Source organism: Rhinolophus hipposideros (genome assembly GCF_964194185.1).
Source record: "Rhinolophus hipposideros genome assembly, chromosome: 19".
Taxonomy (NCBI): domain Eukaryota; kingdom Metazoa; phylum Chordata; class Mammalia; order Chiroptera; family Rhinolophidae; genus Rhinolophus; species Rhinolophus hipposideros.
In genome coordinates this window covers 48,852,129-48,878,911 of record NC_138065.1, presented here as the reverse complement: position 1 = coordinate 48,878,911, position 26,783 = coordinate 48,852,129, and the positions used below count along the sequence as shown (strand labels likewise).

At 43.9% G+C, this 26,783-nt stretch overlaps 3 protein-coding genes across 8 annotated transcripts in view; 2 read left to right on the top strand and 1 right to left on the bottom strand.

Moving 5' to 3' along the window:
* DNM3 (dynamin 3) overlaps positions 1 to 16,980 on the top strand; it is a 397,977-nt gene extending 380,997 nt beyond the window's left edge. For 2 of the 4 annotated variants that reach the window (XM_081025373.1, XM_081025374.1), the window contains one exon: positions 16,097 to 16,980. In XM_081025373.1, the coding sequence (XP_080881499.1) occupies positions 16,097 to 16,133 (37 nt within the window). In that variant the 3' untranslated portion in view covers positions 16,134 to 16,980. Of the gene's footprint in view, positions 1 to 6,922; positions 11,835 to 16,096 lie in introns of those variants that run through there. The other 2 variants (XM_081025371.1, XM_081025372.1) reach the window with 1 other exon arrangement.
* LOC308487316 (uncharacterized protein C1orf105) overlaps positions 16,614 to 26,783 on the top strand; it is a 29,188-nt gene continuing 19,018 nt past the window's right edge. The window contains exons 1-2 of the mRNA XM_081025380.1: positions 16,614 to 18,571; positions 26,346 to 26,431. Coding sequence (XP_080881506.1) covers positions 18,551 to 18,571; positions 26,346 to 26,431 — 107 coding nt within the window. The 5' untranslated portion in view covers positions 16,614 to 18,550. The remainder of the gene's footprint in view (positions 18,572 to 26,345; positions 26,432 to 26,783) is intronic.
* On the bottom strand, positions 20,705 to 26,158 carry PIGC (phosphatidylinositol glycan anchor biosynthesis class C). Of its 3 annotated transcripts, none has more exons than XM_081025379.1 (2): positions 25,752 to 26,158; positions 20,705 to 23,916 (listed from the first exon to the last, which is right to left on the bottom strand). In XM_081025379.1, the coding sequence occupies exon 2, from the start codon at positions 23,704 to 23,706 to the stop codon at positions 22,813 to 22,815; it is 894 nt and encodes a 297-aa protein (XP_080881505.1). In that variant the 5' UTR covers positions 23,707 to 23,916; positions 25,752 to 26,158; the 3' UTR covers positions 20,705 to 22,812. The 3 variants fall into 3 exon arrangements, with proteins under 3 accessions (XP_080881505.1, XP_080881503.1, XP_080881504.1); XM_081025377.1 differs by lacking the exon at positions 25,752 to 26,158 and adding an exon at positions 24,973 to 25,435; XM_081025378.1 differs by lacking the exon at positions 25,752 to 26,158 and adding an exon at positions 25,293 to 25,435.

The window sequence follows — 26,783 nt, the reverse complement described above, 5'->3', positions numbered from 1 at the left end:
CTCCTTCCCCCAAAGGGGTTGGCTGACTTGGCCAACCCCTTCCCCTGGTGCCTGGGTGGGAGTGAGGGGAAGGGCAGGGAGAAGAGGACAGAAGATGAAGAGGGTTAGAAATAGTTTTACTCCCGCTACCATCAGTGGGACTAGGTTTCGACAGCATGTAAGTTCTTGGAGATCTCTTTGGGGTTTTCTCACAATAGAGAAAAAGAAAGACAGAGAGGAGAGAGAAGGGCGGGAAGGAAGAAGAGACAGAGGGGGAAGGGAGGAGAGGCGGGAGGGAGGAGAAAAGGAGAAAAAAATTCCTCAGAAGGGACATTGCCTAACTTCGTTCCATAGCCTTGTGTGTGTGACTCTCTTTAAAAATCATCTTCTTTCTCTCTGTGTAGTTTTCTCACTACTGCAGTCCTCCTGCCCTCTACTCCTTTGCATTTCTTTTAGCCTTTTTCTCCACCCAGCTTATCTGTTGTCAGTGATGTTGTGCAGAGACTAAAATATAAAAAGTTAATCTTAAGAGTAATGTGCTTTTTAGGAATCGTATTTTTAAAACAACCGAAAACCCTCCCTCTAAGTCATCTGTTTTATGAATTAGGACTTAGAGCAAAACAAGTAATTTTGACATTTGCAATAAAGAATAAGACAACACTTGTTTTCTCAAACTGACAGCACTTTTTCCAGCTTTCTTCCCTTCGCACAAACTATTTCCTATTCCTGGAATGCCAGTCCCCTCCACTTTCCCTGTTTTCTGGAAGTCCTTTTAACCCCCCACCCCCAACCTCCTCCCAATTCCAGGCTAAGACTCCAGATGTCCCTCAGACTCCTGAGGCAGTGGGATACTGTCATAGCACCAAGCCCACTGTTGTCACTGTTTACATTGCTCCCTCCCCATCTCAGCGAGGAACTCCTGGGCAGTGACTAAATTAATTTCGGTACCTCTAAGTCTTAATGCAGAACCTAATACATACACAGGGCTTTTGGAGGGAACGAAGGAAAATGCCAAATGAGTCAACAGGCAGTACTTAATCAAAATTGATTTTGGAATCAGCCCACTATTGAGTGTCCTTTAAGAAACAATGGAAACACAAACATTCTCTGTCTTGTTCTCTTCTGTCTAAAACCTTGCCCGAGTGAATGCTATTATAAAATTCTTCTTACAAATCATAAACTGAGCAGAGTTCCTGGGGGAAGATCCTCTTTTAAATGCCTTGGTGCTATCGCCACAGATGTGGGCATTTTAGTACCATCCCTGTGGGTCGCGTCCGAGTGCCATCTTTAAGATAATGGAAAGGAAGAGTGGGAAGGTAGGTGATATAGTACCATTTATCTCACAGACTAATTTATACAGGATATTATGTGTTTGTATCATCAAATAAAAACTGTGGGCTGTTTTTTCTCCTCGTGTCCTTTTTCAAATTCCATTAATTGATTCATACTTTCCCAGTGACATATGTTAGAAAATCATGGGTTGATTTTCACAGGGGAAAGAAATGCTGGCTCTAATATGTAGCAGGAATCACATTAGAGAATTCCTTCCACCCTTTCAATGGGCTCCAAGTCCTATGTTCTTTCCAGCATCTACTGTAAACTATTCTTGGACCGTGTTGGCTCATTCTGTTACTAAAGCTGAAAAGGCCAAAACAATGTGTTGGATAGTATCCTATAGTATTTTTCATAATACGCTACAAAATATGATCTTCCACGTGGACAAAATCATGACTGCTAGAGCATTCTTCTGAACTCGTCCTTGTCGTTTGTCCATATGTAAAATCCACCTGGCAAATAAAGGCTCCACATAGGGAGCAGAGCACAACAAGCACAGTGCTGACATTTAAAATACTGCATCCCAGAATCCGTCCTCGTAGAGAGAGCAGTCACCAGGGGAAGGCCTGCGCCACGGCTCGCTGCCTTTCCTTTCCAGCTGGAGGTGGGCTCCTGTCTGATCTTTGCTTGGGTGTAGCCACTCACTCATGTTCTTTGCACTACGAGTTAGCACACTGCCTCCTGCAGGTGCTGTGGAAAGCTGCAAGCAGGACAAGGGGTAATCTCAGTTCATAGGAAATTCACATTGTTCTTCCAATGACAAGCTAGGTATTAACATACCTGCCTCAAACTTTGAAAAATGATCCAAGGAGTAAGGAATTCAGGAGGGTCGTGCAGAAGCAAGGATTTCAGTCTCTGGGAGGGAGATGGCTGTGGGGACCCCCTAATCCGGCTGATGCCACCAGAGGCCATCATTGTCTGGAGCTGCTCACGATTCTAGAAAACTCAGCGTCACTTTTTGTCTTTGTTCGCTTTTGTCTTCTAAGAAATTTACCAGATGTAGCCAAAAGAAAGGAGGTCTCTTATTTCTTGTGGTTTAGTGGACAAAATCCTTTTCCTTTTGTGGGGGGGATCTGTTCCATCAATAAGATAAAAAAGTAGGGCAAGTTGATATCAGATTCTCTTGGATCCTAGAAACCTGAGATGTGTAACACTTCCTAAATGCTAAGTGTAAATATCTGTCAATTTAATTTTTGAGAGAGGTATATTTTAAAACTTCAATTATATTTAATAAGTAGAACTTGTGTTGTTTAAAAAGCCTATCACATATCCTTTTGTTTGAAAATAACTACCCTGTTAGGCAGATCATCTTCCCTCTAGAAGTGTCAATCTGTGTACATCTTTTTATTTAGGGTTTTTTGTTGTTGTTGTTTTGCTTTTTAATCTGGGTCCACCCAGCTAATTAGGCTGGACTCGAAACCATATGCTCTTCAAAAATGAGAATCTGTAGTGCACATTAGACATGCTTGCTTTCTGTGCTTCCTGCCACTCTTATAAGCAAACAGGCTTCCCCAAGCAAGTGGTTAGTCTGGTGATGACTAACCAGAAAACTACTGTAGTATAGTATTCTGGTCTTTACAAAATAAACCTAACGCTGATTTGACCCATACTTAAGTCTAATCCCCAAAGTTATCAAGGTATTTCTACAACCATTTCTTCATCCTTCCTAAGATTTTTTTCCCCCCAGCACTTTCTCTTACTACTTGTACTTTATCTGGCAAGTGGATTGAACTGCTAATAAAGCAAGATCAGAATTACATATTATGGCTTAGAACAGTGGTTTTCAAAGCCTCATCCCAGGACTAGCTGTGTCAGCATCATCTGGGAATATGCTAGAAATGTCTCACCCCATTAGAAACTCTGTGTGGGACCCAGAAACCTCCTTTAACAAGCCCTCTGAGGAACTCAGGCGCCCCGTCCAGTTGACCAACACTTTGCCTTGGGACATGCCAGTGAAGCTGCTAAAAGGAAGAATCCTGGAATGGCCGTCAGGAGACCTTGGTTTGAGCATGGGAGAAGGCGGACAGTGAGCTACACAGCCCCAGTCAGGCTCATGCATTTACCAGTCGGATAGTTCCCACTTCCCATCCTGAGGGCGGGGCAGAAAGACCCAGCCATCCGGGTCCTCGGGGTGATGCTACCAGGAAGCAAGAAGTTAGAAGGAAGGTGCTTTCCACCTCACCCCGTGTGCTGATGTACCGAAACAGTTTGCCCCCCTTGACCCTCGCCCAACTCCATCTGGAACTGTCACAACCAGCCAACCCAACGGAGAGCAGATAAAATGTCAGTGCTTCCCTTCTTAGAGGACAACCCAAAGAGACAATAAGAAAATCATGCGTTCTTCTCTCTTATCAGTGCAGCCAGTTTCTCCCCCTCAATGCCACCCACCCTGGGTGAGCATTTGACTTTCTTTCAAAATTTGTCATTGTCCAAAATACTGTAAACAGCCTGTCACTGCAGCTACAAATGTGACTCCCAGTATTACATCTTGCCCTTTGATTTGGAAGCAGAAACATGGCTCTTCTATCGTAACCATAAACCGCCCACACACAACACAGTGTTTCAATAAATACCAAGTGATGCAAGACGCCCCATTTCAATGGAATGGGTTCCTTAATGAAGCCCATCACTAAAACAAAGCAACTAAGGAAAACTTGGTACAAAACAAATAACTTCGCTTGGCCCAAAACAAACTGTCTTATGAGGTGATTGTCTTTGGAAACTCTTTGAATGGTTAGGAACTGGACCAATGAAATGAACCTTAACGGTAAACCTTGAACGTTTTTCTGGCATTGAAGTTTGCAACAGCTTAGCAATACTTATGAAGAAAATTCGTGCTGAACATCTTAAAGCTCCTCTTGAATTGCTTTCTGGTGGAGTTTTATACACAGATTATTGGGGGTTTATTGAAATGTTTAAATGATGCTCCTTTCTTCCAGAAGGGTCAGAGGGCTCTTTAAGATTTTTAATTACTAAGTAAATAGATGGGTTCCTTTCACCTGAACCTGGGCATGTTTTAAAGATGTCATCATTATTTTTGAGAGGATGTGATAGAAATCTTATCTTTTATTCTTTCAATCATGAATTCGCCACCTAGATATGCAGTGCCTGGGACTCAAAGGAAGGCCCTTAAAGAACTCATCATGGATAGATTCTCTGATTAGTTTATTTGAAGGAAAAATAATGCTGTGAGCCAAAGAGCATGCTAAGTTCTGGGACACAGCGGTGAACAAGACAAACAAAAGATACGGCCCGTAGCACTCTGTTCTGGTCTCCAGCCCTCCTTCTTCCTGCACTGGCCATTCTTGTCCTTCTCTTGGCCCATCGGCATGGTCCCAGGATTGGGGAGAAAATGGATGAGAAGTTATGTGCAGTCAGAGTATTTGAATCTTTCTATTCCCATCAATCCTCGTCACTTAGTCTTCGGTTTCTTTAACCTCGTTAGAGACCTGCATTCTCTTACAACTTTCCAGTTTTATGTGCCACAGTTAAAACCATATCTGCCCCTGCTTTGATCGCATGATTGTGTTTTCAAGCTCCCACTGTAGTTTTGTGGTTTGGTAGGTTGATTGGTTGGTTGGTTGTTTTGCCATTGCAATGATTTACTAACAAATAACCTTTGTATCATGGAAAGCTCAGTGAATATCACAAGCATTTATGAGTTGCTTCTTCCAGGAGTAGCTGTCATGTATTCAGTCAGCAAACATTCAGTGGCTGAATGACAAGCACCGAGAGGTAGACACTGCAGGAACGTGAAGATGAGAAAGACACAGCCTATTTCTAATCGAAAGAGAAACATATAAATCTAGTGTGATATTACTAATAAGAGTTATGTTCACATGCTATAGAAACAACTGTGTCAGCGTAGAGGAAGGGAGATCAGAGAAGACTTCCCCAAGGTGAGTCTTGAAGGGTGAAGAACAGTTTCCAAAGGCACTGAATGTCACACCATGCTAAACACTGTATGAAACACGCTCAGTGGACATGACCTCTGGCCTCTAGAATCTTTACATCAAAGGAAAAAATAATAATGCCGGTTCAAGAATCAGAACATAAGTTAGATAAATATGGCCATTTTAAATGAAAATGAGCAATATGTTAGTGAAAGGGTCGGGGGGGGCGTTTTTTTCCATAATCACAAGTAAAAAGGGATTATGGGAGGATTTTTCCCAGCAGGGAATGGCCAAAACATTTCAGGCAGTCCCAGTAGCCAGTAGCCTTTCTTCAGAAAGAGGATTTGTGTACTCAAATTAAACAGCTAGTATTGACTGGTTGATTTTTGTTTACAATGCCTATAAAGTATGTCTAATTACACTTTGAGTGTAAAAATTGAGTACTTGCTTAATAATAAGACTACTATAAAATGTTGAATTGGAATGCAACTTCCTCTAATGCCAGATAGACAATTTTTTTAGCGGCAGGAGGCAAAAGAAACTACTAATGTCAATGAGTTTGTGCCCAAGTGGTTTGTATTTTTACCATCAATCAGCAGTATCTCTTCTGCTTTGATTTTTCCTTGACCATCTAACTTTATTTCATAGCTTTGTGATTTTTTTAAAAAAACATTTCATGATTGTTTTAACTTTTCTAACTTCCCTTCTTCGTACCTGAGAAAGGACATTTGATTTGATTGATTTAGTGTTTCCGACCCAGAAGAAAATTCCCCTTCATGACTGTAATTCCAGAAGGGATCTTCCTGAAAAAGTCAATGACAGAGCTTCATCAAGAAGAAAGGTTTGGATTTGTAGAGTTTGTTGAATTTTGTTGGTTATAAAAATTTACTCAGGATACCACATACAAACTCAGGTACACACACAAAAAGTTGTTAATACATTTAGGAAATAAAAGTGGAAGTTCAGGGAATAAAGACTATTCCTTGGTCAAGTTGAGATTCTCAGGTACAGTAGTATCCCATTATCCTGAGTTTGTTTATTCAGCACCCTCAGCTATCAGAAACACAATTACCAACCAGAAAGTGAGCAACCCAACTACTAATTATAAAACTTTTAGGTACTCACCCTGAGCCCATTTATACTTATTGTAGAAAACTCTAAAAACCTTGGTTCTCTGGTTTTCCAGTGCCCTGCAAATCGGAAGTAAAATACAGAACAAATTGGAGACAGCCACTGCTAGGGTCAATGAGAAGTGATAACCAGCATCCTGACCGGGAGAAAAAGAGGAAGAGTATCACACAAAGGGAAATAATTCAAACCTCATCATCTTCTGAGGCCTAATACACCTTATTAGTTCCCAGAGTAGCTACAACAGTACAGCTCACGCTACGTGACCATGAGTATGAACTCCACTGGCTGAGAAATGCACGTTGTGCTTCAGAGGGCTTTTCAGTGATTTAATATTTGTGTTAGTATTGGGAGGGATGACTTCCATTTGGAGAAAGATCTGTGGGTGAGAAAAACACCTCATTTTTGTTTTAAAACATGCTAGGTGAATGAAAGATAACAGTGTGAAAACTATTGCAGATGGCAACCCCTCCTGCTGGCTGGTTGTGCATGAGCATGTGGGTGATGGCTCTTTCTCCGTGCCTTTCGTTCAACCTTCGGCCAGGTAGTCTGCCTGTTTCTTTACCTTTCTCTTTCTCTCTTTCTAGCCGGAGACCACCCCCATCACCAACTCGTCCCACCATAATCCGTCCACTAGAATCCTCCCTGTTAGACTAAACGAAGTATCTGGCGTGGCAATTAATTACTAATGAATTATGCGAAAGCAACATATTTGATAACCATTACAGTAACTCATGAGTAGTCGCCCGTGTGGACACCAGTAGGCAAGTACCCAGTTTTACTAACGCATTTGTCGCTCGTCTTCGTTGCTCATGGTCTGTCAGACCTTTGGGGTTTGACTCTTGAAAACTGCTGACCCTTCGAGGTTTTATCTGTTGTACTGACCAAGGTAGGTGTGTACAGCAGCCTTATACTTTGGGGACCATGTGCCCTTCCTGGCATACATTTTAAATTGCTGTGGACAAGTTTCCCAAGGTACTGACCCAATAGATGGCCCATTAATTCTGATGCTTAAGAGATAGGCGATGGTGGGCGAAAACCTCAGCCATACACCTTCTTTTCCCACATTCCGTCTTGGCTGACAAAAATGATGTTTCCGCCTACTCCATAATGACCCATTTAGATCCTCTTTTTTTCCTCTATTTCATAAGGCTACTTAGGAAGTAATTTTTTTTTTTTAATTAGGATTCCTTAAGACTAAAACTTTTCCAGAACAGCAAGGTGGTTTGCCAAGGAAAAGTTAATGCATTGCTTGCTCTAGAGAGCTTCTCCGCATTGCCAGTGTGTTTTGCTCCATGCTGGAAGCATCTCCAACAGCACCTCAGAGCTTGTTTTTCGGTCTTCAGTCAGTAGATTTGGCTAGTTAGTTTCAAAATTCAAGGAAGAAGCAAAATATCTCATCTGGAGAAGTATCTGGAAAAATGTAATTTCTTTATTCACTTATATATACTCACCTCCTTGTAGGTTACAGTGAAGGCTGATGTGGAAATTACTTACTTTTTCAGACTGGTCTAATTTTAGGCACAGCTAACTATACTTTGACACTAACTCCAGTTTATTTATCTACTTGATTGGTTAGAGCAAAAATATTTCTTTCTTTCCCTGCTAACATGTAATCCCTTCGTGTAAAAATGTACCCTACCTTTCAAACAGGTGTAAAGTAACTTTCTATCCGTCCTAGGCTTTCTTAATAAATCTTGAGCCTTACTGATGGGATAACCGAATTTAAGAAATGGGGCCTGGAATGGAAAGGAAAGTCATGTAGTTAGAGATACCATGGTTTAGGGGCAGAGTTCACACTTTCATAGTCGCACAACTTCAGAGTCTCTACCAGGTCATTCCAAAAAATGGTTATTAAGACACTGAAATCTAAAGGAAATTGGCAAATTCTAACATTTCCAAAATTTGCAAGAGCCACTTAGCCTGGGGGTTAATAGTTCAGTCTCAAGGCTGAGTTTTAGACTACCTGGGACCACATGATTAGCATGTAGGAAACAGCCAGAAGCCAGCTGGGATTTTGTCTGCTAACTGTTCCCAGACAGCAGACCAAGTATTCACGGAGGAGCGGCGTCCCATGACACTATTTCATATTCGGCAAAAGTAAATCAGGTGTCACCAACTGAAATGTCTCCCTTTGAAAGCAGCAAACATGATTTGTATGTTAACTTAACTTTAATTTCCTGTGTAGTTTATACCCAAAACAGACACCCATAAAGTATGAAGTAAAAACTTTCAACCATTATTAAAAAAAGAGAACTTGCCAAGTTGAATGGCATTGTTTTGAACTTATGCTAAAGGGTTACAGCTAGCCTACTTAGGCAAAAATCAGAGAATGCAAGATTCACAAATGGGGCATTTCAACCATAAGTTACAAGTGATTGTATAAAAAACACCACCCTAAATCTTCTCAGGTCTTATTTTTTCTCATTGGAAAAAAAAAATTAACTCTTTGTGAATGGAATAGACAGGCAAGAAACATACTGTATTTTAAAAATATTGTCACGGCTAAATGGAAATATGTTAAGTAAACATCCATAGTAAAATAAATAATTGACAGCAAGATCTTTCCATAAAATCCCTCCTTATATGAGTTCCTTTGCTTCTTCCTTTGAGTTCTCTAAAATAGGCAGCTAACAGATTATATACTTCAGAGTTTGGCTTTGTGCTCTATGTGGTTTTGTGTTTTGCTGTATTTCAAAAATTTCCTTTTGTTAAAGGAAAATATTGTGGATAACCGCTGGTGTGTTTTTAGATCAGCACAAACCATGTCAAAGAAAATTGGGGATTTTTCTTTTTTTTTTTAAGTTCCTTTCCACTGATCTCGTGTGGTCGTAAACAATGGCATTCGTCATGTTTGGTTTTTGCTCTCAAACTATAATCCCACAGTTTTACTGTCCCAATCGTTTCTCCTTGTGGGTACGTTTTTATTCTATTTCACTTGTACATTATTTCTAATAGAACCCAGCCTCCCCAGGAATTTCAGCAGCCATGTTGGAGAATATATTCAGTTTGCTGCACTGCTGTGTCACATGATTGCTATTAATCCCATTTCCTCAAGGGTTTACATCCTTTTGCACCCATTAGATGTCAGCGTGAATGAGGTGGGGAGTCCTGGGATGTGCCCCCTTTGCAGTGCAGCACCCATAAGGCCTACAGATGGGAACGTTGCTGAATTAGCGTTGTAAGTGTTTCCCATCCCACTCCAGCTCCTTTGTGTGACTTCCTCCTAACTCTGATGTTATCCACTCAAACGACGACGTAGCAGCACGTCTAGTATAACAAAATTAAACATACAGTGTTTCAGGATTTGGAAAAATAAACTGTCTATGTTTATTTGATGGGTAACTCTATTTTATTATCACATGCTAAATCTTGCATGCTTATTGACTAACTGGAATAACCATTTACTCAGTTGTGGACAGATTATTGAAATAGTATTGATTTAGAACAGATATGCTGCATTTTCAGAAATCACCTACCAAGATTATTCTTCTGAATATTGCTTTTAGCTGTATTTTGTAACATAGAAGAGCATAGGGTCTGTTTATAAGCAAATTGCCTATGTGTTCAGATACAAACTCATTCTATTCCAACACATTACAATGAAACCAGTTCCTGTGATATAACTGTATGCCTTCTGAATTTAGAATTTAAAAAGTAGTCACATAGGTTAATTTTATGAGTTTGAGTGTAAACCGTAGCCATAATTCTCAAATACGAAGTGGGACCTAATACCAGTATGTGATAACCGTTGATCTTTTCTGTCTACAAACACGTTTTCTACGCATGTGTCTCTATGTATACAGTGTATGAAAAGTCAATTCGTTTCTGTAAGTACGTGTATTTTGTGCCCCCTTGGGTAGGTTTGTTTAAAAGTGCTTTTTAAAGTGCCACAAGCATGAGTGTGATGGTACATGCATTGTACATATATGTATATGTGTGGGTGTAAATACTTACGTATACATGTTCTTTGTTGTGGGGGGGGGTATGAATATATTTTTTAAACTGTGCTCATCCAAGAGGGAGCTTTGAAGAATCTGCTATACTATGTGATAACAGTGATCCGTTTCTCGTAAAATACATGAGGTACACAAAATTTTCTCCAGATTGTATTCATTCTGAGAGGCACAAAGCTTAGTGTTACCATGACAACATGGTAGAATAACATCCACAGGCATTTGTCTAAATGCACAGCTGCTGTCTAAGAAGAAATTACTTTTGCCAGTGTAGTCCGATAAGAAGCATTAAGATCTGGAAACCTACCTTTAAGAGTCCTGATGAGAATGATAAATTATTCTTGGATTGCTGAGATCAACCTTAAAAAGCTATGTTGGTCTACGTGGTCATCTTTCCTCTACAGTAAATGTCAAAACATAAAGTAGAGGGATACAACAATCTAATAGAAGAAGTGGATATATCTGAGAGAATTTGCTAAACATGCAGGGGAGAAGTTACTTAATACCTTGGAGGTAGGTGAGTTATCCTCTTTTTCAGGTAAACATTTCTTATTTGGCAAACAATATGATTATTTGAAATTAACAGGAATCTCCTTAACATTGAGAATAAAGCCTAAATAGTAGGTCTCTGAACTGTGGAACTCAATAAAAGAAGATAATATATGAGACTCCAGCCGTGAGTTTTGTTATCATTTCACCAAGAGAACTGCTAGCTGTGAGTTCAGAGTTTAATGTGAATGAAGCTAACTGATGGCTGAGAAACAAGTATTAATTCACTAGAACACCCAGTCCTTTTTGAAAAGCTCAAATACGTCTTCTAGAAAACCTGTCTAGTTGGTATGTTTAAAACTGTGTGGTGCTCTGTACTGTGAAGTTTAAGAATATTTTGAAGCATATATAGTATTTGCATTGCTATTTGTATATGTGTGTAAGAATGTGTGAGAATAAGAAAGAGGGAACTCATACTGGTATGTTGGTGACACTTCTCACCTCTCTGGTCTGGGGTTTCACACATGGCTCAACTCAAGGCATTCATATCTTTTTCATTTTTACCCATGAACCCCTCAAACTTTTCTTATTATGTAATTTTTTAAAATTATGACAGAGACTATTCTGTCTGACCCCTTGCATTGTCTGCTCCTAATTTGATAAAAATTGTTCCTGCCAACCAGAAATTCCACCATTACTTGATTTGTGTTTAATTTCATATGTACAGCCTTTGTTTTGCTTGCTTGTCTATGATTATTTTCAATCCCTTCTCTAAATCAAACTCCTCTTTTCCTTTTTTTTTTTATGAAGAAGCAGTGTACAGAAGCAAAATCTTGTCTTCTCTGTTGATTCTTTAATTAATTTGAGCCAGAATACTTTCCACTGTCTTCTTGGCACTGAGATTTCTTAATGCTGGTATATGGATGGACTCTGTGAATGGACTTTTCGAAGCCAGTTCCGAAAGCCTGTATCATTCTTGAAGGTCACATGTACCTGTTGTGAAAGTGTGAAGCTGTATTTCTGAACCTGAAATAAATGATGCTTCTTGAAGGACTTCCTCTTTCCTCAGTCTTCTATCTATCTGAGCCGTGTCTCTGTACATCAGTAAGACCTGAGACTTCTAAATAGAACTCGTTAGATCAAATTGGCTCAGCATTACCCACGTGGAGAATGATAGCATTTGGCACGACTGTCATTAATTTGGGGAAGAATGAGAATTTTAAAGGGAGCAAATTGGAAAATCTAAGACAGGAGAGTCTGAGACCTTTGATTGCTGATTTGAAGTCCAGGGTGGGTTCGAGAAGGACACAACCCGTAGACAGCTGAAGAGTGTAAAGAGTGTAATCTCTGAGAGCGGGTTGGTGCCAAGAGTCACCGTGGCAACTTGCTATTGAAAAGGAAATGTTCGTAGAAGGAGGAAGAATGCTTTGCCCTAATGTTAGGCCCATGGAGGGTATTTCTTACAGAAAATAACTGAGTTCCTGACTCAACAGTTGGGCTCCATTGTTTACTCTTTGGGCGTTAAGGGGAGAAGTTACCCCTTTCAGTTCCCCCACTATTAAAAGAATGGAATAGCATTCAGTAGTTACACACATCCTTGTCCTAACTGCATTTCCAGAGAACAAAGAAAGAATCTTCCTTAAGAGTTTTGAGGCCTGGTCCCTTACTGTGTGTCGTCCCTGATGGTGCCACCCAAAAGCAGAAGACAAGAAGGGAACGGGAGGAGAGAAATGTTGGTTTACTTTCCATTTGTGCTCATTGCAAAAAGATGAATTGGAAAGACTTGTGTTCAGTCGCGCTTTCCTGTTGTAATCTCTTTCTCACATCTATGTATCTTCCATGAGAGGAGCCAGTAATGTCTTCAAAGGAAGCTTCTTACTGGAAGAGTCAGGCCGAGTAGCAAGCTGTGTGCTTGTGTTGCATGTCATGTGGGTGAGGGTGTGCGCCTTACTGCGTGGTGCTATATTCAGAATAGTTGTGAATGAAAATTACCCAAACCCAAGGGACCTTATTGTAACTATTGGGCGAATTTCCATTTGCGTTTTAAAAATAGTCCTGGCCTCCTGGCATAGTCAATATCTGCTCGATTCATTTTCAAAATTCTTGTTTTCCCGCTGAGATCTGTAAATTTCGTTCTGAGACCCATGCCTGGCATTTGGGTTAGATGGCTGTCATCCCCTACTTCCCAGTGCCTCAATGCACACCTGGCATTGCCACTTTTCAGACCAGTTGTTGGTGTCCTTTCACATTGTGGCAGCCTCATGAGGAGAAGCTGTCACTTACAGAAGCTTTGCTCTCAGGTTGCAATGTGAATCTCCGAGAGCGGGTTGGTGCCTGCCTATTCCTCAGACTCACCTGGCATCGATGCTTGGTTCACATGGCATCTCACAGGACTCATGTAATGAGGTGTGTGCTTCACCAAACACAGTGGCAGGTAGGCCAGAGGGAGAATCCCAGTACGGGCTGTCACTCACGGCGACAGTTGCATGATCAAATCAACTGTAAGAGCAACCAGAGTGCCCAGCTTGGGACAGTGCTCCTGGAGCTCTGCTGCTTTGTCACCCGTGTCCGAAACTGAAGCAGGAAGGAAGGTCGCACAGGAACAGGAGGCATAAAAGCAGATTAAAGGAGGATCCAGGTCGTTTTCAATGTTACCTTTTCTCTCTCACTCTCCGAGGAAGAGCTCCTTGAAATGAATTACGTGACCCCATTTTATCCCTGTAAAGGAAGTGATCAGGTTGATTTCAAATTAAGAATCATCCCGGAAGAATTGAGAAGCATGCCCGATCTTACTGCCTTTCTTGTCTCACTTTCCCAAGCCGTCAGGCTCACCCCGTGCTATGGGGTATTAAGTTACCTAAGTGACAGGCAAAGGAAGCAAGCAGAGAATGTTTGGGGAGAGTAACAGAAAAGAAATAAGGTTATAAATGAGACCTTCCCAAGGACCTTGCCAGAGGAATGCCACCCTAGGACCAGATTGCAGCATTGAGGTAGATCCAAGAGAATGGGAGTGATTCCTCATTCCTATCAATATTCCAGTCTTTTCTATAGGAATTATGCCCATGTTACACAGCTTTTTCTGTCTCCTTACCTTCCTGTTCTGGCCCAAGAATTCTGTGAAGTTATTTTTCAGAAAGCTTAAGAAGGTATAACCTGAAATCATAATCTTGAGGAGGTAGATGTGCTTATATGGTGAATACCGTTAAGTATCAGGAGCTTTAAAACTTGTTAGCAAGTCAGTGTTTGAATTCAGTTCTCCAGCTTTCACATTAGCGGCAGCAACAGGATGAAGTGCCTTTGTAAGTCTTGACGTAAAACGTCCAGAAATTTTCAGTACTTGCCTTCAAGCACTTCATTCAGCATTGTGTAAGCAATATAGAAAATTCTGGAAAAGAAATGGAAAATACCCCAACTGCCGAGATCTGTGGTAGAACTAACTCCAAGCCACTGTATGGTGTCATCATCAAAATGATTTCTTGGGCAATGAGAGGAAATTTAGATACCGGGGCAGTGAAGAGGAAGAGACAGGAGCTGTCTGAGAGGGCAAATGTCACTCTGAGGTTTGAAGCAAACATTGTGGCCGTGGGCACAATATATTCCGAGACACAGAGTTTCTGATCCTGTTTCTGGATGAGAACACAAACTGGCTCAAACAGGAAAGTGCTTTGGCAAGCGCAAACAGAATATCCCTTCAGCTCTGTGGACTCACCGCTCCATTTAATGGCTCACCTCCCCACCCTGCTGAGGTAATTAAAGTGTCCCAAAGCCCCTTCAGAACTCAAAAATAGTTTCTGTGTGCCGGGCAGGTGATAAATCTCATCGAGCCTGACTGGAATTTAATTACACTTTCTTCATGAAAACACCAGAGACACCCATTACCTGGATCTCAGCAGCTAAAGGCTCGCAGACCCCCTGCAGTTGAAAGGTTACGTAGGAATAACAAGTCCTTCATCATTTATATGGATTGGAGACCTCTTTAGGTAGCCAGCTTAAATTGGACTAAAGAAAAATTGGTCTTGGACTTGGGGGGAAGGTAAGAACATTTTCTTTTTTTCTTTTTTCTTGTTGTTGTTGTTTTTTTCCCACCACGGCTCAGAAACAGCCTGGTCCTTTTGGCTCCATTAAACATAGAAGAGGAAAAAGAAGTTTGTTTTTGTTTTTGTGTTTTGTAGACTTCACTGCTCCACTCACTGACGTGTTACAAGAGTAAGATGGAAGTGAGTATGTTGTTGAACACCCAAGGAGTAGCCAAGAAGTCCCACAGAGAGTAGGGTGCTGACTGAGCTGACCTCACAGCTCTGTGGCTTGCTGTCATGTTGCGTTTATTACCGACTTGCTTAGAAAGAGGAAATTGAAGTGTAGCTTCTGCTGGAAACCAGCGGGAAAGCTTCACAGGGCCTGCCGTTTTCCTACTTACAGAGCTGTGCATTGCGATGTCAGCAAAACATCCAGAGAGGCTGATGTCAAAATGTAGCACAGCTCTGGAACCTTACATCACAACCCATGGGCCTGACAACCCAAGATGCAACCCAGGCGAGGGACATGGAGAAAGACCAGAAAAGCCAGTCTCACTGACCCTGGGGGACCCGGTTCAGGGTCAGTCAGAACTTCAGTGGTACCCCGCTCTGAGACAGAGGGAAATCTGACAAAATCCTGGGGTCACCATGGACCAGACCCTGCCTTGTAGAGTCCCTGGGCCCAGAAAGGCTATCACATCAGGTTATTCCCCCGGGACAAATCCTTATTTACAAATCCTTTTCTCCAAGATTGACCCCTGACATTTACTGCATTGTGATTACATAGCTCATTGGATCCCTTGACACTAATGTCCCTTGTCTTAAAAAAAATTTCACCTGTCGTATTTCTGCATCAGCTCCCTCTCTCCCTACGGAGATCTCAACATTTATTGAAACCTTTTGAAATAACTGAATGTCACAAAGTCAGGGTTGAGAAACAAATACTCAGGTTATAAAGGAATTTGGCTCTGCTCCTGTTCCCAGTTCTCCTGAACATGATTGCATGGTTTCATCATTCCATGGTACCAAATACTAAGATTTTGGAGTGGGCTCAAATGACCCGTCCCTAGCACACCATGGTGGCCAGAAAAAGGCCTGGCAGCAGCTCCCTCTGCCATATGGTATTCTCTCAGGACCCTGCGTGTCTGCATGCTTTGTTGTCTGAGTTGACTTTGACTTTTGTGGGATAATTTTGTATGCTCTTTTTTTGGATTTGTTTTCTATTTGAAACATTGTTTCGTCCTCTGCATCTGTGTTTTTCTTTTTGTTATTTTGTTTTGTTTTGTTTTGTTTTCACTAGGCGACCCCCTCCAGCAGTTCCAGGACGATCAACCTAACCCCCCATCACCCATCTCCTTTCGTTTCCAACAACATGTCTGTCCATGGTATTTAAAAGCCTCGCGTTTGCACTATATGTCATATGTACATAAAAACTTTTATTTTTGATCTATGTCTATAATAAAAACAAAGTTTATTCTCTATCTCTCTGTATATATATAATAAAATGTGTTCTGTTCCTTTTCTCTAAAGAAGACCAAGTTAAAATAAGAGTTTGTTTCAGCTAAAACCAGGTAAGGTGAAAAATACATAATTTGATATTTTAAGGGGCTTAAATTGAAAAAGATTGATTTTAAGTTCTTAAAGTATTGTGATTTAAGATGCTATTTGGTCAAGAAGAATAATCTATCTTCAATTGAAATGTCTGTCCAATAGAAGTAAGAAAAGATGCAGTAAAAATTCTGGATTTCTAGAAAAGACACAGAAAACTGATTATTTTCATCGGGCTTCCAGGAATCCTGCTAATAATTATTATTGCACCAAAACATTTTTTTCCTATTTTTGTCATTTTTCCAAATACTCTCATAGGAGATAAAATATGTAAGGTCATGGAAGAAATTGCTGTAGTTCTGAAATACATAAACCTCACACGTTCTATTTTGCAAATTTAGGGGGAAATAGACATCATTCAGAATAAAAGTACAAGGCGAGGAAATGCTGCCACCTTGAGAAGAAAGATTCTTAATCATGTCAGTAAAGTACTGAATGAATTGACTCTATGAGTTTGGGGGGAAAGAGAATTTTTTTATACCCTAATCCTCACATGGTAATTCCAACACTGAAATCTTAAGCATTAAACATCCAAAGATGTATCCAAATAAAGTGTTTATTATTAAGGTAACATACTACATCCTGCCAAATATGTGATCTGACTAACACCTTCCCAAAGATTTGAGATTTAATTCAGAATTTTCTTTTTGAAGATTTACATGGTCTAAATTAGAATGTAAAAGTATCTCCGTTTGGGTGAGACCACTTCCGAACATGGCTCACTGAGCACATTCAGACAGAAAACTACAGGACAGGAAAGTAAAACAGTGGCTCATCAGGAACTGGTGTTCCATTTACTTCGTGTCTAATCGAGGTAAGCCGTGTGGGCAGGAAGCTCCAAGACAAAAGTGGGGAGCCCTCACTACCAGAGTTCTGTCTTTGGACCATAAAAATCTTTTTGTAGGAAATGTACTGTCTACTCAAAAATGCACAGCCAGTTTATTTCCCAGGTTAAAATTTTCATACGACACGATACATCAAAGTGCTGGTAGCTGAGCGAGGATGCCAGAGCCGGGATCACCTGACGCTCGAGTTTACCTGGAGGCAGTAAGTTGAGCCTGTAGTCCTCGGCCCTTCCTTTCACCTCCAGTCCCGGCATTTCATTTCGTAGCCCATATTCTTATTGGATCACAGTCCCATCTGATAGCATTCCCATCACAACAGACACAGTGTTCCCGAATGATCCCACACTGCCTCCCAGAACACAGAGGTTGTCCCGAAGGTTTCCACCAATTCATCTTTTTCTTAGGTGTTTGGTACTTTCCCACTTTGTCTTAAACACGAACGTATTTTTCTATGCAGTGTGACACGTTTAGAGGACCTCAACACTTAAATTGGCCTGATGAACAATGAGAGCGGAAAACTCGAGTCATAGCTGGATGAAACCCATTGCCTGGCATCCTTACTCGGTGTCCCCACAAAGTGCCATCCCGTTCCTCACATTCGGTGGGCAAGAGAAAGGGGGCGGGGAGGAAGCAGCCTGGAGTAAAAGGAAAGCATACTGAGGTTGGTTCAGATTTATTTGCTCATCACAGTGTTTCTGAGTCTCACGGTATACCCTCCTCCAACTCTCCTGCTCCCACGTCCACCCTCAGTGTTTGATGGTTGAAAAAGTACAGCATTCTGCAGAGTTGACCATAACTCAGGATCATGAGGAGGCACCAACTAGTATGCCTTTAATAAAAAATAGTATTTCTTAAGTATTCCCATCCCTTTATTTATGCATCAGACCTCGTTACTGGGATCAGCAGAGAAGTGGCGGGATGAAAACAGCTTGCAAAATAAATCAAGCAATTGTAGTGTAGGGCTATGATGGGAAGTCATGTTGGTCATTTTCTCAGAGAGAGAAGTTACTGACTGTAGCGCTGGGGAAGTTAGTTGAGCTCTAGAACCAGAGTATCTACTTGCTAACATTCTAGAACATGGCAATTCTGACCTCGGACAAAGAAGGGAGCAATAGAACTCATTTGAGCCAACCAAAAAACAGATAGTGGTTTTGAAGTGGAAGTCATCTGTTAATTTTGCTCTGGCTGCTAACACAAAGGCTTTAGTTTCAGAAGGTACCTGCAGCCATCTTCCACTGGGACCAGTGAGGGGAGCTAGGGCTCCCCAGCCTCCAGCTCGAAATACCCAGGACATCTAGGAGATGGAGAAGAGAGAATTAAAGGTAGGAAAAAAAATAAACAAAACTTCCAATCCTTTCCTTAAAGAGTTTCGCTGGTAAGTAAATGGTGTTTCAACAAACATCCCAGAAGTTGAAAGCCAAAAGGTGATAAGGAAGTAACTTCTGCTGTTCATTTGCAGACGTGGACACTTTCAGTGGTTTGAGAGCATGATATATATACTTTAGTCCTCTTTATCCCAGGCTTTGACAAAATGTTGTACAGGCCAACATCTGTTTCATAACTCAGCAGTAAGTATTTTTTAAAAAATGCAGAAAATTGATACCAGAATCTTTGGTTTAGTTCCATGTGATTCTGAAGTAAACCTTTGCAATGGTGAATTCACTTGAAAAACATGAACCTCTCCCACCGGAAGGTAAGATTGCTGAAAAAGAAAAAAACAAACTTCTGTAGCCCTTTATCATACTATGGAGTCTGTATCTGAATAAATCGAATAGACTTCATGATATTACACCGCTCTGTGTCCCCCATTTAGAGGGACATGCCAGCTGCCTCCACTACGATCATATACACCCGCTTTTGTTTGGGGTTTTCATACTACAGTTACTTTCAGTTACTACTGAATCGCAATACTGTCAACATATTAAGACCAGATTGGATGGCGGCTGTTGAATGAGTCAAGACTGTAAATTGCTCCTCCCATGTTTTTAATCAAATCAAACTTGACCGTCCTTTACAGCGGGCCCTGATTTACAGCCCTACTTCTTCAACGTGCCTCATGAACAGCAGCCATGAGCAGGCAGAGTATAGGACCCCTCAGCAAACCCAGGGGCCAGAAGGACTTAAGGACCCTCCAGATGGGAATGGAGAAGCCACTGATGTGGGTGACAGCCGTTAACAGAGTCTGTTTTGAAGCTCCACATAACACTATCGAAAAACTAGTCTTTCAGGCTCTCCCTCTTTCTGGAATGTTCTTCCCCTGGGAATCTGGATTACTCCCTCACTGCCTTCAAGTCTGTGGTTAAATAGTACTACCTTTTCCATGAGACCTACCCCGACCCCCTTGTTTAATACCATTGTTTTTTTCTTTTTTTTCCATAGCATTTATTACCTCCTCCTTATGTTTATTATCTGTCTCCTCCTGCTGGGATGTAAGCTTGACTATGTCAAGGATCTTTGTCCATTTTATTCATAGATATATCACAAGCACATAAAACAGTATCTGTCATATCGTTAGGGCTTAGCAAATATTTGTCGAAACTCCTGAGGCCAAACATCATAAAATGGGAACGGTAGAAAGTGAGTAGAGATAGGCGTAGGCAGACAATAAATATTGTATTAGATGTTGGGGGAAATCTCCACAAGTTTAAAATGAAAATAGTACCTATTTTACAGAACTGTTGTGGGAAGTAAGATAATGTATATAAAGTGCCTAACACAGAGCCTGGTACACACTGGGTGCTCGAAAATGTAACTGTAATAATTTATCAAATACCAGTGTGCTATTTATTTACCGAATTGATGAGGGACCTCGGACGGTGTGGTTATTTCCCAAACCACAATTCAAAGAATCCCCAGACTCTTACTGATTATCATTGTAAAAAGGAGTATCAGTGACATCCACGAGATGGCGCTGTGTCCCAGCCTGTTCCCTGCTTTCAGCCTGTTTGAAATACTGGGAAATTGTGTGACGGATGCCCTCTGCTGGCTTGTTTTTGTTTTCCTTGACCTTGAGCCTGTGGCTTAGAAGGTGTAAATGATGGCTCCATATGCTGCCTGGCATATGCTCAGCATGAATCCTTAAACCCACTATTTCAGGCAACTGCCCAAAGGCTCTCTCGTTCACAGGACTGACAAAGGGTACAGCATAACACGGACAGCACTCAATGTTGCCACACTTAGACCCCTGCACAGCCTTCCGGCGACATGCCAATCATCTCTCAGCCGCATCACGCCACCGAACAGAGCACACCTGCCCTGTCCTTCCACCCTAACTCCAATCCCTGGTACCACTTTGGAGGGATGGGCAACGCGGCTTCTCCGTTCCTCCCTTCTTGCTCTCCTTTAGCCACCACCACCCTCCAGCCTTCCCTGTAACTGAGTGACAAGAAGCAGAGCTGGGAGGAAGGAATGCAGAGGGGGAAGACAGACTGCTTCTTACACACACAAGTACTTGGCCGGTTGGGATTTTAATTCCAATGCTGCTGTAACCCTCTCGCCCTCCCTTTCCCTCCTCCCCCCACACACATACACACCATCACATGCTCTGGGGAACCTAAATCATTACTATTCTATTTGTACCCTTTCAGTGCAGTTTTACATTTAAGAGACGGGCTGCATCACTATGTAAGTGATGAGTAACTTTCCCCCCAACTGTCACGCCAGGTCACAGCACAGGTCTGAGCCAGCAGCAACCCCGAGAGCAAGCCTTAGGTGAGCCTTTCCACCCTTCAGGTAGCCATCGCTTAAAGGTTTGGGGTTTCCTCCCATTTTCTTACAGAACATGTAGGGCTTCTTTATTTCCTTTTTTCCCCCAAACCTTTTTGGAATCCCTTTATACTCCTGGCCTGTGTGGAACTTCTTGGCGATGCCTACAGAAAGTGTATAAAATGATATTTTCATTTGTCTTAAACGTGTCCCGCTCAAATTTCCAAGGGCCTATGCCCCTCCTACAAGGCGCGATGTGTTGAAGGAACCCACATTCACTCTCCCCTGAACTGTGTTTTGGGCTGTGGCTGCATCTCCCGTGAGCTTTCCTTTCGGGCCCTGGTGTTCTGTTCTCTGATCCATTTTCATAGTGACCTCCTCTTTTCAATTCCTAACAGGTTGACTTTCTAGGTATCGGTCCAAATTAAAATCAGTGTTGAAGACATTTTTGAGAAATCTATGTTCAAAGAAATCGAAACACGATTTCTTAGGAATACTACTGCCCTGAGGAGGTTTCTAGTGAGAAGGGAGAGTGCAGGAGTTGCCCCAAGGGAATGATTTCGTGAGGGACCCGCTCATCTGGGAGGCACCTGATGTGTTTTGCCTTGTCTTTGCCCTCTCGTCTTGCACATCAACTTAGTAATAGCTGACACTAGTGCAGTGCTGTGTCCAGATTCTGCAAAGCACTTTGCACATGTGCCATTTACTCATTACAACTCTAGAGGCAGATACTTTCTTTCCCATTTTCCAGATGAGAAAGCCGAGACAGCACAGTTAAGACACTAGCCCACGATCTGGTCATTTACTCGCCATAACTTAGATCCGCTGGGTTAGTATAAAACCTGAACTCCCACCTTGGAGCTTGGGCTGAGGTCACATGGGCCTCAATGCTGGGCACATTTTGCATGCAAGTGTCTTTTGGGCCTGATTGGACTTTGACAGAACCAACAAGTCCGATTTCGTATTAAAAATCAGTTATAACTCTTGGGTTAGAATTGTATTTGGCGCTCGGAATGTGGCCAAACCAACCAGAAACACAGCAGGAGCAGAGTGGTGGCCAGCCTGACTGGGTGGGCATGCTCCCTTGTTTGCCAGTTGCCCTTAGTCGGCTATGCCAGCCTCACCAGCTCCTGTTACTGACCTGGTGGTGAAGGCCTCTGCCAACCTTGCTCTAAGACCATCTTCTGCCGACTTAAATCCCAGCTACCCGCCGAGACTAACCTCAAATGCCATCTCCTCTAGGAAGTATCTAGGAATATTCCAGCTGAATTTGACCTCCAGCCTCTGAAGCCCAGCATTTAGCTTGTGTATTAAAACACGCTCCCATGCAGCTGCATGCTTCACTCAGAACTAAATAGAAACTGAGTCAAGACTAAGGGGACAGTTCTGCCATTTTAGACGACAAAAGTGGATATGGCGTCCAAGGCTCTAGATACATCATGAAGCCTGTTAGTACACTGAAAAGGCAGAGAAGTGACTATACACACACACATACTTTGGTTATCTCGTCACTCTTCATGCCGTCTGCCTGTCTTCTGCTTACAGAAAAACCATGAGACAATTGGATGGGTCTGTTGTTGTTGTTTAATATATAGAAACCACATTACTTCCTTTGTCACAGTGACTAATACTCGGGAAGCAATGATCCCTGAGGGCCCCAGAAAGCTTTTTCATCTGCTGAGTAACAGAACAGATTAGCACCTTCACCAGCCAAGCCTTTGGCTCATCTTTTCCTTTGATCTCCATTTTCCCACCCACATCAGTCTGTGGCGACCCACTGGGTGGAACTCTGCCTTCAGATCTTAAATCTAGTTGGGAGGCTAGACTAGCAGCTTGTAAGGGAACAGGGGTCCCTAACTTAGTTGAGGAACCTGGACAAGTCTTCTTTAATCTCCGCCTCATCCCAAGGCCCATGAATGTTTTCTTTGAAAAGCTGCAGGCGGATGAGGTAGAAAGGGCAGAGACACGAAATGGTCACCAGCAGAAGGGCAAAGAGGACGGCGCCCACCAGGCTGATGGACAGCAGGCCTCCCAGGGCTGACAATGCAAAGAGCAGGGTGACGCCCACGTAGCTGCGGGGAGTGTGCGCCTTCAGTTTCTTCTGCAGCATGGGCCACAGGGCAAAAATCTGGATGGCAAACGTCACCATGATGAAGGCGTGCAGGGACCGGGGCAGGCGTGAGGCGAGGCAGACGGACGCAAAGATGGCCATGTTCAAGGACAGCGTGCTGGACACAATGGCCGCATTGGCGCCGTAGTCGAAGAACACCAGGTGGCCTAACAGCATGAAGACCGACATGGCGTAGATGGTGTCAGTGCTGACCGACTCGGTCAGGGTCTTCAGGATCGGCGAGAAACCGTACGTGAAAGTAATGAAGACCAGTGCGCTCTTCAAGTCGGCCCAGCGGGTCCGCCCGCTTTTCCTCCGTCCTTCACCTCCATCGATGAGATCAAACAGAATATAGCCCATCAGTGACGAAGCCAGGCCGGTCCCCAAAAGCCAGTGGGGGGCCAGAAGACCCTCGTCCATATACCACCAGATGACCACAAACACACAAACACTGCACAGCTGCTGCACGACCACGCTCGACTCAAATACCACGGCCCAGTACCGGTACTTCCGAGCATGGATGTTTTTCTGGAGCTCTTCCAGGAAACGCCGGTCCACGTAGTTGTCGGGAAAGGGCTGTCGCTCATACAAGACCTTCTGCCACTTCACCTCCTCGGTGCTCGTTCCAGGTTGGGCACTCATTGCCCTTCCCCTGGAACTCAGGCCGGTTCAGTATCCCGTGCAGAAGAAGTCCACGTGGTTCTTGTTCTTTGTAAAATTTAGAACTAAGACCTCTCTGACAACTTCATGCGGTGTTCGAGCGGGCCTTCCCTTGTTTTCAAAGGCAGGGCCCCAGGCTAGGCCTGCAGGAGCTGAGTTTCTTCTCTGAGGCAGGACAACACAGCCAAGTTCCTGGAAAAAGACAGCCACGAAGCTATGAAAGTCAGGAAAGGTCGAGAGTAGGGCTGCGTTCACATCAACCCCAACTCAGGTTACTGAAGGCCTGCACAAACCAATATGTGGTGGCCGTCCCATAATCACGGCTCTTAAAACTTCCTTTCACGTGTGACACTATAATCCCATCTGTTAGCTGTCACTTAGTGAGCGCCTACAATGTGCTAAGTGCCTGCAGTAGCTTCTTCCAGTCATTTCCACACCTTTCAAGTTAGTATGAGTCCCACTTTAATAAAGAAGCTGAGATTCGAATTGCTTACGTAATTTTAGCCCAAGTGAACAGTGGTGAATAGAGGAGGTGATTTAAAGGTTGACCGCGAGGCCAGTTCTTAAGTCAGGGTCTGGAGATGGGCGTCCCTAAACCCTGTCACTGCGCTAAACCCGGTCACTGCGCTAAACCCTGTCACTGCGCTAAACCCTGTCACTGCGCTAAACCCGGTCACTGCGCTAAACCCGGTCACTGCGCTAAACCCGGTCACTGCGCTAAACCCGGTCACTGCGCTAAACCCGGTCACTGCGCTAAACCCGGTCACTGCGCTAAACCCGGTCACTGCGCTAAACCCGGTCACTGCGCTAAACCCGGTCACTGCGCTAAACCCTGTCACTGCGCTAAACCCTGTCACTGCGCTAAACCCGGTCACTGCGCTAAACCCGGTCACTGCGCTAAACCCGGTCACTGCGCTAAACCCTGTCACTGCGCTAAACCCTGTCACTGCGCTAAACCCGGTCACTGCGCTAAACCCGGTCACTGCGCTAAACCCGGTCACTGCGCTAAACCCTGTCACTGCGCTAAACCCGGTCACTGCGCTAAACCCTGTCACTGCCCGCTTGGAGCTGCCATTTATGCAAACATCTAGGGAGAAAAAGGAGAAAAGGTACCAGTCTGAACCGCACAATACAGACAAGAGTGGGCTCTACGTTTGCTGTAGCCCAAACCGAGCTCTCCAAGAAACCAAGGACCCCTTATGCACCCACGGAGGGTAGCATTCCTTAAAGAGCCAGCACCCTACTTACAACGGCAAAACGTGTGGGGGTCGGGGACACCCCGTTTTCCAAACGGGAAACCCGAGAGTCAGAGGTGCCCCGGTCATCCGGCAAACCCGAGGCCAACGCTCGCTGCTTCCGTGGAGACCACGACAGGCTTGGCTCCCCCAGCCCGGCCCGGGCAGCTCCCCGCCCTGCAGCAGGGACCCCAGCCGGGGCGTGTCACGGCCGCCGCGCGGGCTGCGAGGTCCTAAGGCCATCGGGTCGGTGGCCCCGGGGAGCCCCGCACCCAGCCTGGGGCCTGCGGAGGCGACGGGGTCCGGGGACACTCACTCCCGCTCGGCACCCACCTGCCCGCCAGCTCGTTGGGGCGCGCGGCCGGGACAGCGCAGCCGCCCGCCTCCTTCCCCATCCGGGGCGCGGCCGGTGGCGCCCGCGGCCGAGCACTTCCGGGTCCCCGCCACCTCCGCGGCCCCAGCGCCGTTCGGAGGCCGGCGGGGCCGCGCGCTCGCTGCTGCCCCCTGGTGGGCGCTCAGGGGACTTCCCGGCGGCGCTGGCGCCAGGGGCCTAGGAAAGCAGCCCCGCAGCCCAATGGTGGGATCAGGCATACTAAGGGCCACTGTTACTGAGCTCCTAGGAAGGAGTCGGGCCCTGAGCTGGCGACTTCCCAGGCATCTGTGCATTCATTTCACACGCACTAGCCGAGTACCTCCAAGGACCCAGCACTGTGTTAGGTGCTGGTGCTACAGCAGTGAGGGAAACCCACAAAATTCCTCGCCCTCGTGGAGCTTTCTATCTTGTGCATTGACCTGTGCTGCGATGATCGTCCCCCTCTCAAAGCAGACAAAACCGAGGCTCACAGAGCTCGTGCTGGGTCCAAGGCCACGCAGCTGGGAAGTGCATTACCCGAGATCAATATCCAGTTGTCTGTAGCTTCCAGGTGTGGTTCTTTCCTCTTTGCCTCCTAGAAGGGATGAGGGCGGAGGGCCCTGTGGGGAAAACAGCCAGAGCCTTTGAATCGGAGGTTGCTAATATTCAGCGGAGTTTATGGAAATATTAGCGCGTGCATAAGCAGATGGAAGTGACACAGAAGCAAAGGGACGCAGTAGGACACAAGATACGGTGGCCACAAAAGTCAGAAAACCCGAATCCACTCACTAGCCGTGCCACCTGGCCTGTCACACTGTCCGACCTTTCATTTCTTCATCTGTCCAATGGAGACAACGCTGTTTGCTCCTGACTACTTTATGGGAGACTCAAGAGCCAAATATAAACCATAAAAATGTTTTGCAATGTGTTGACTGCGGTACAGCTGCTGTTGGCTAACTCTGGTCATCGTCATGAGGGCGGTGGTGAAGGGTAATGAATTCTGCAAAAAACGATCTCTTTCCATTTCTCTCCAGGTTTCCGTTCCAAAGTTTGACAAGGTTCCTTGGTTTAGTGAAGCCAGCCTCATAAATAAGCCATTAGTGCTCAGCCTCCCTAAAAGGTAACAGCTCAGACACTGGGGGGCAAAGTTTGCAAGAAAGGTCTCAGAGAAGAAGATTTCTTAGGAAGAATGGGGGGGGGATTATCAGTGAGACACATCTGCTCAGTTGAAAACCACAAGTGAAGTGCTCAAAAAGCAGAAATGGCCTGGGTATTTCAGACAAAAGTGAGCACTGAGTACAGGGTTGTCTGGAGGAGATCGGATCTCAAGTAACCCCCCTTTCTGCCACCACCATATAACCATCAACAGAATTTTGCCCCTAGACACTGCCTGTGAATACACTTTCATCGTCCTCATCATCCTACCTTTTCTCCTCTTTTTCAGTTTGAAATTTTCAAATTTTAACCATCAA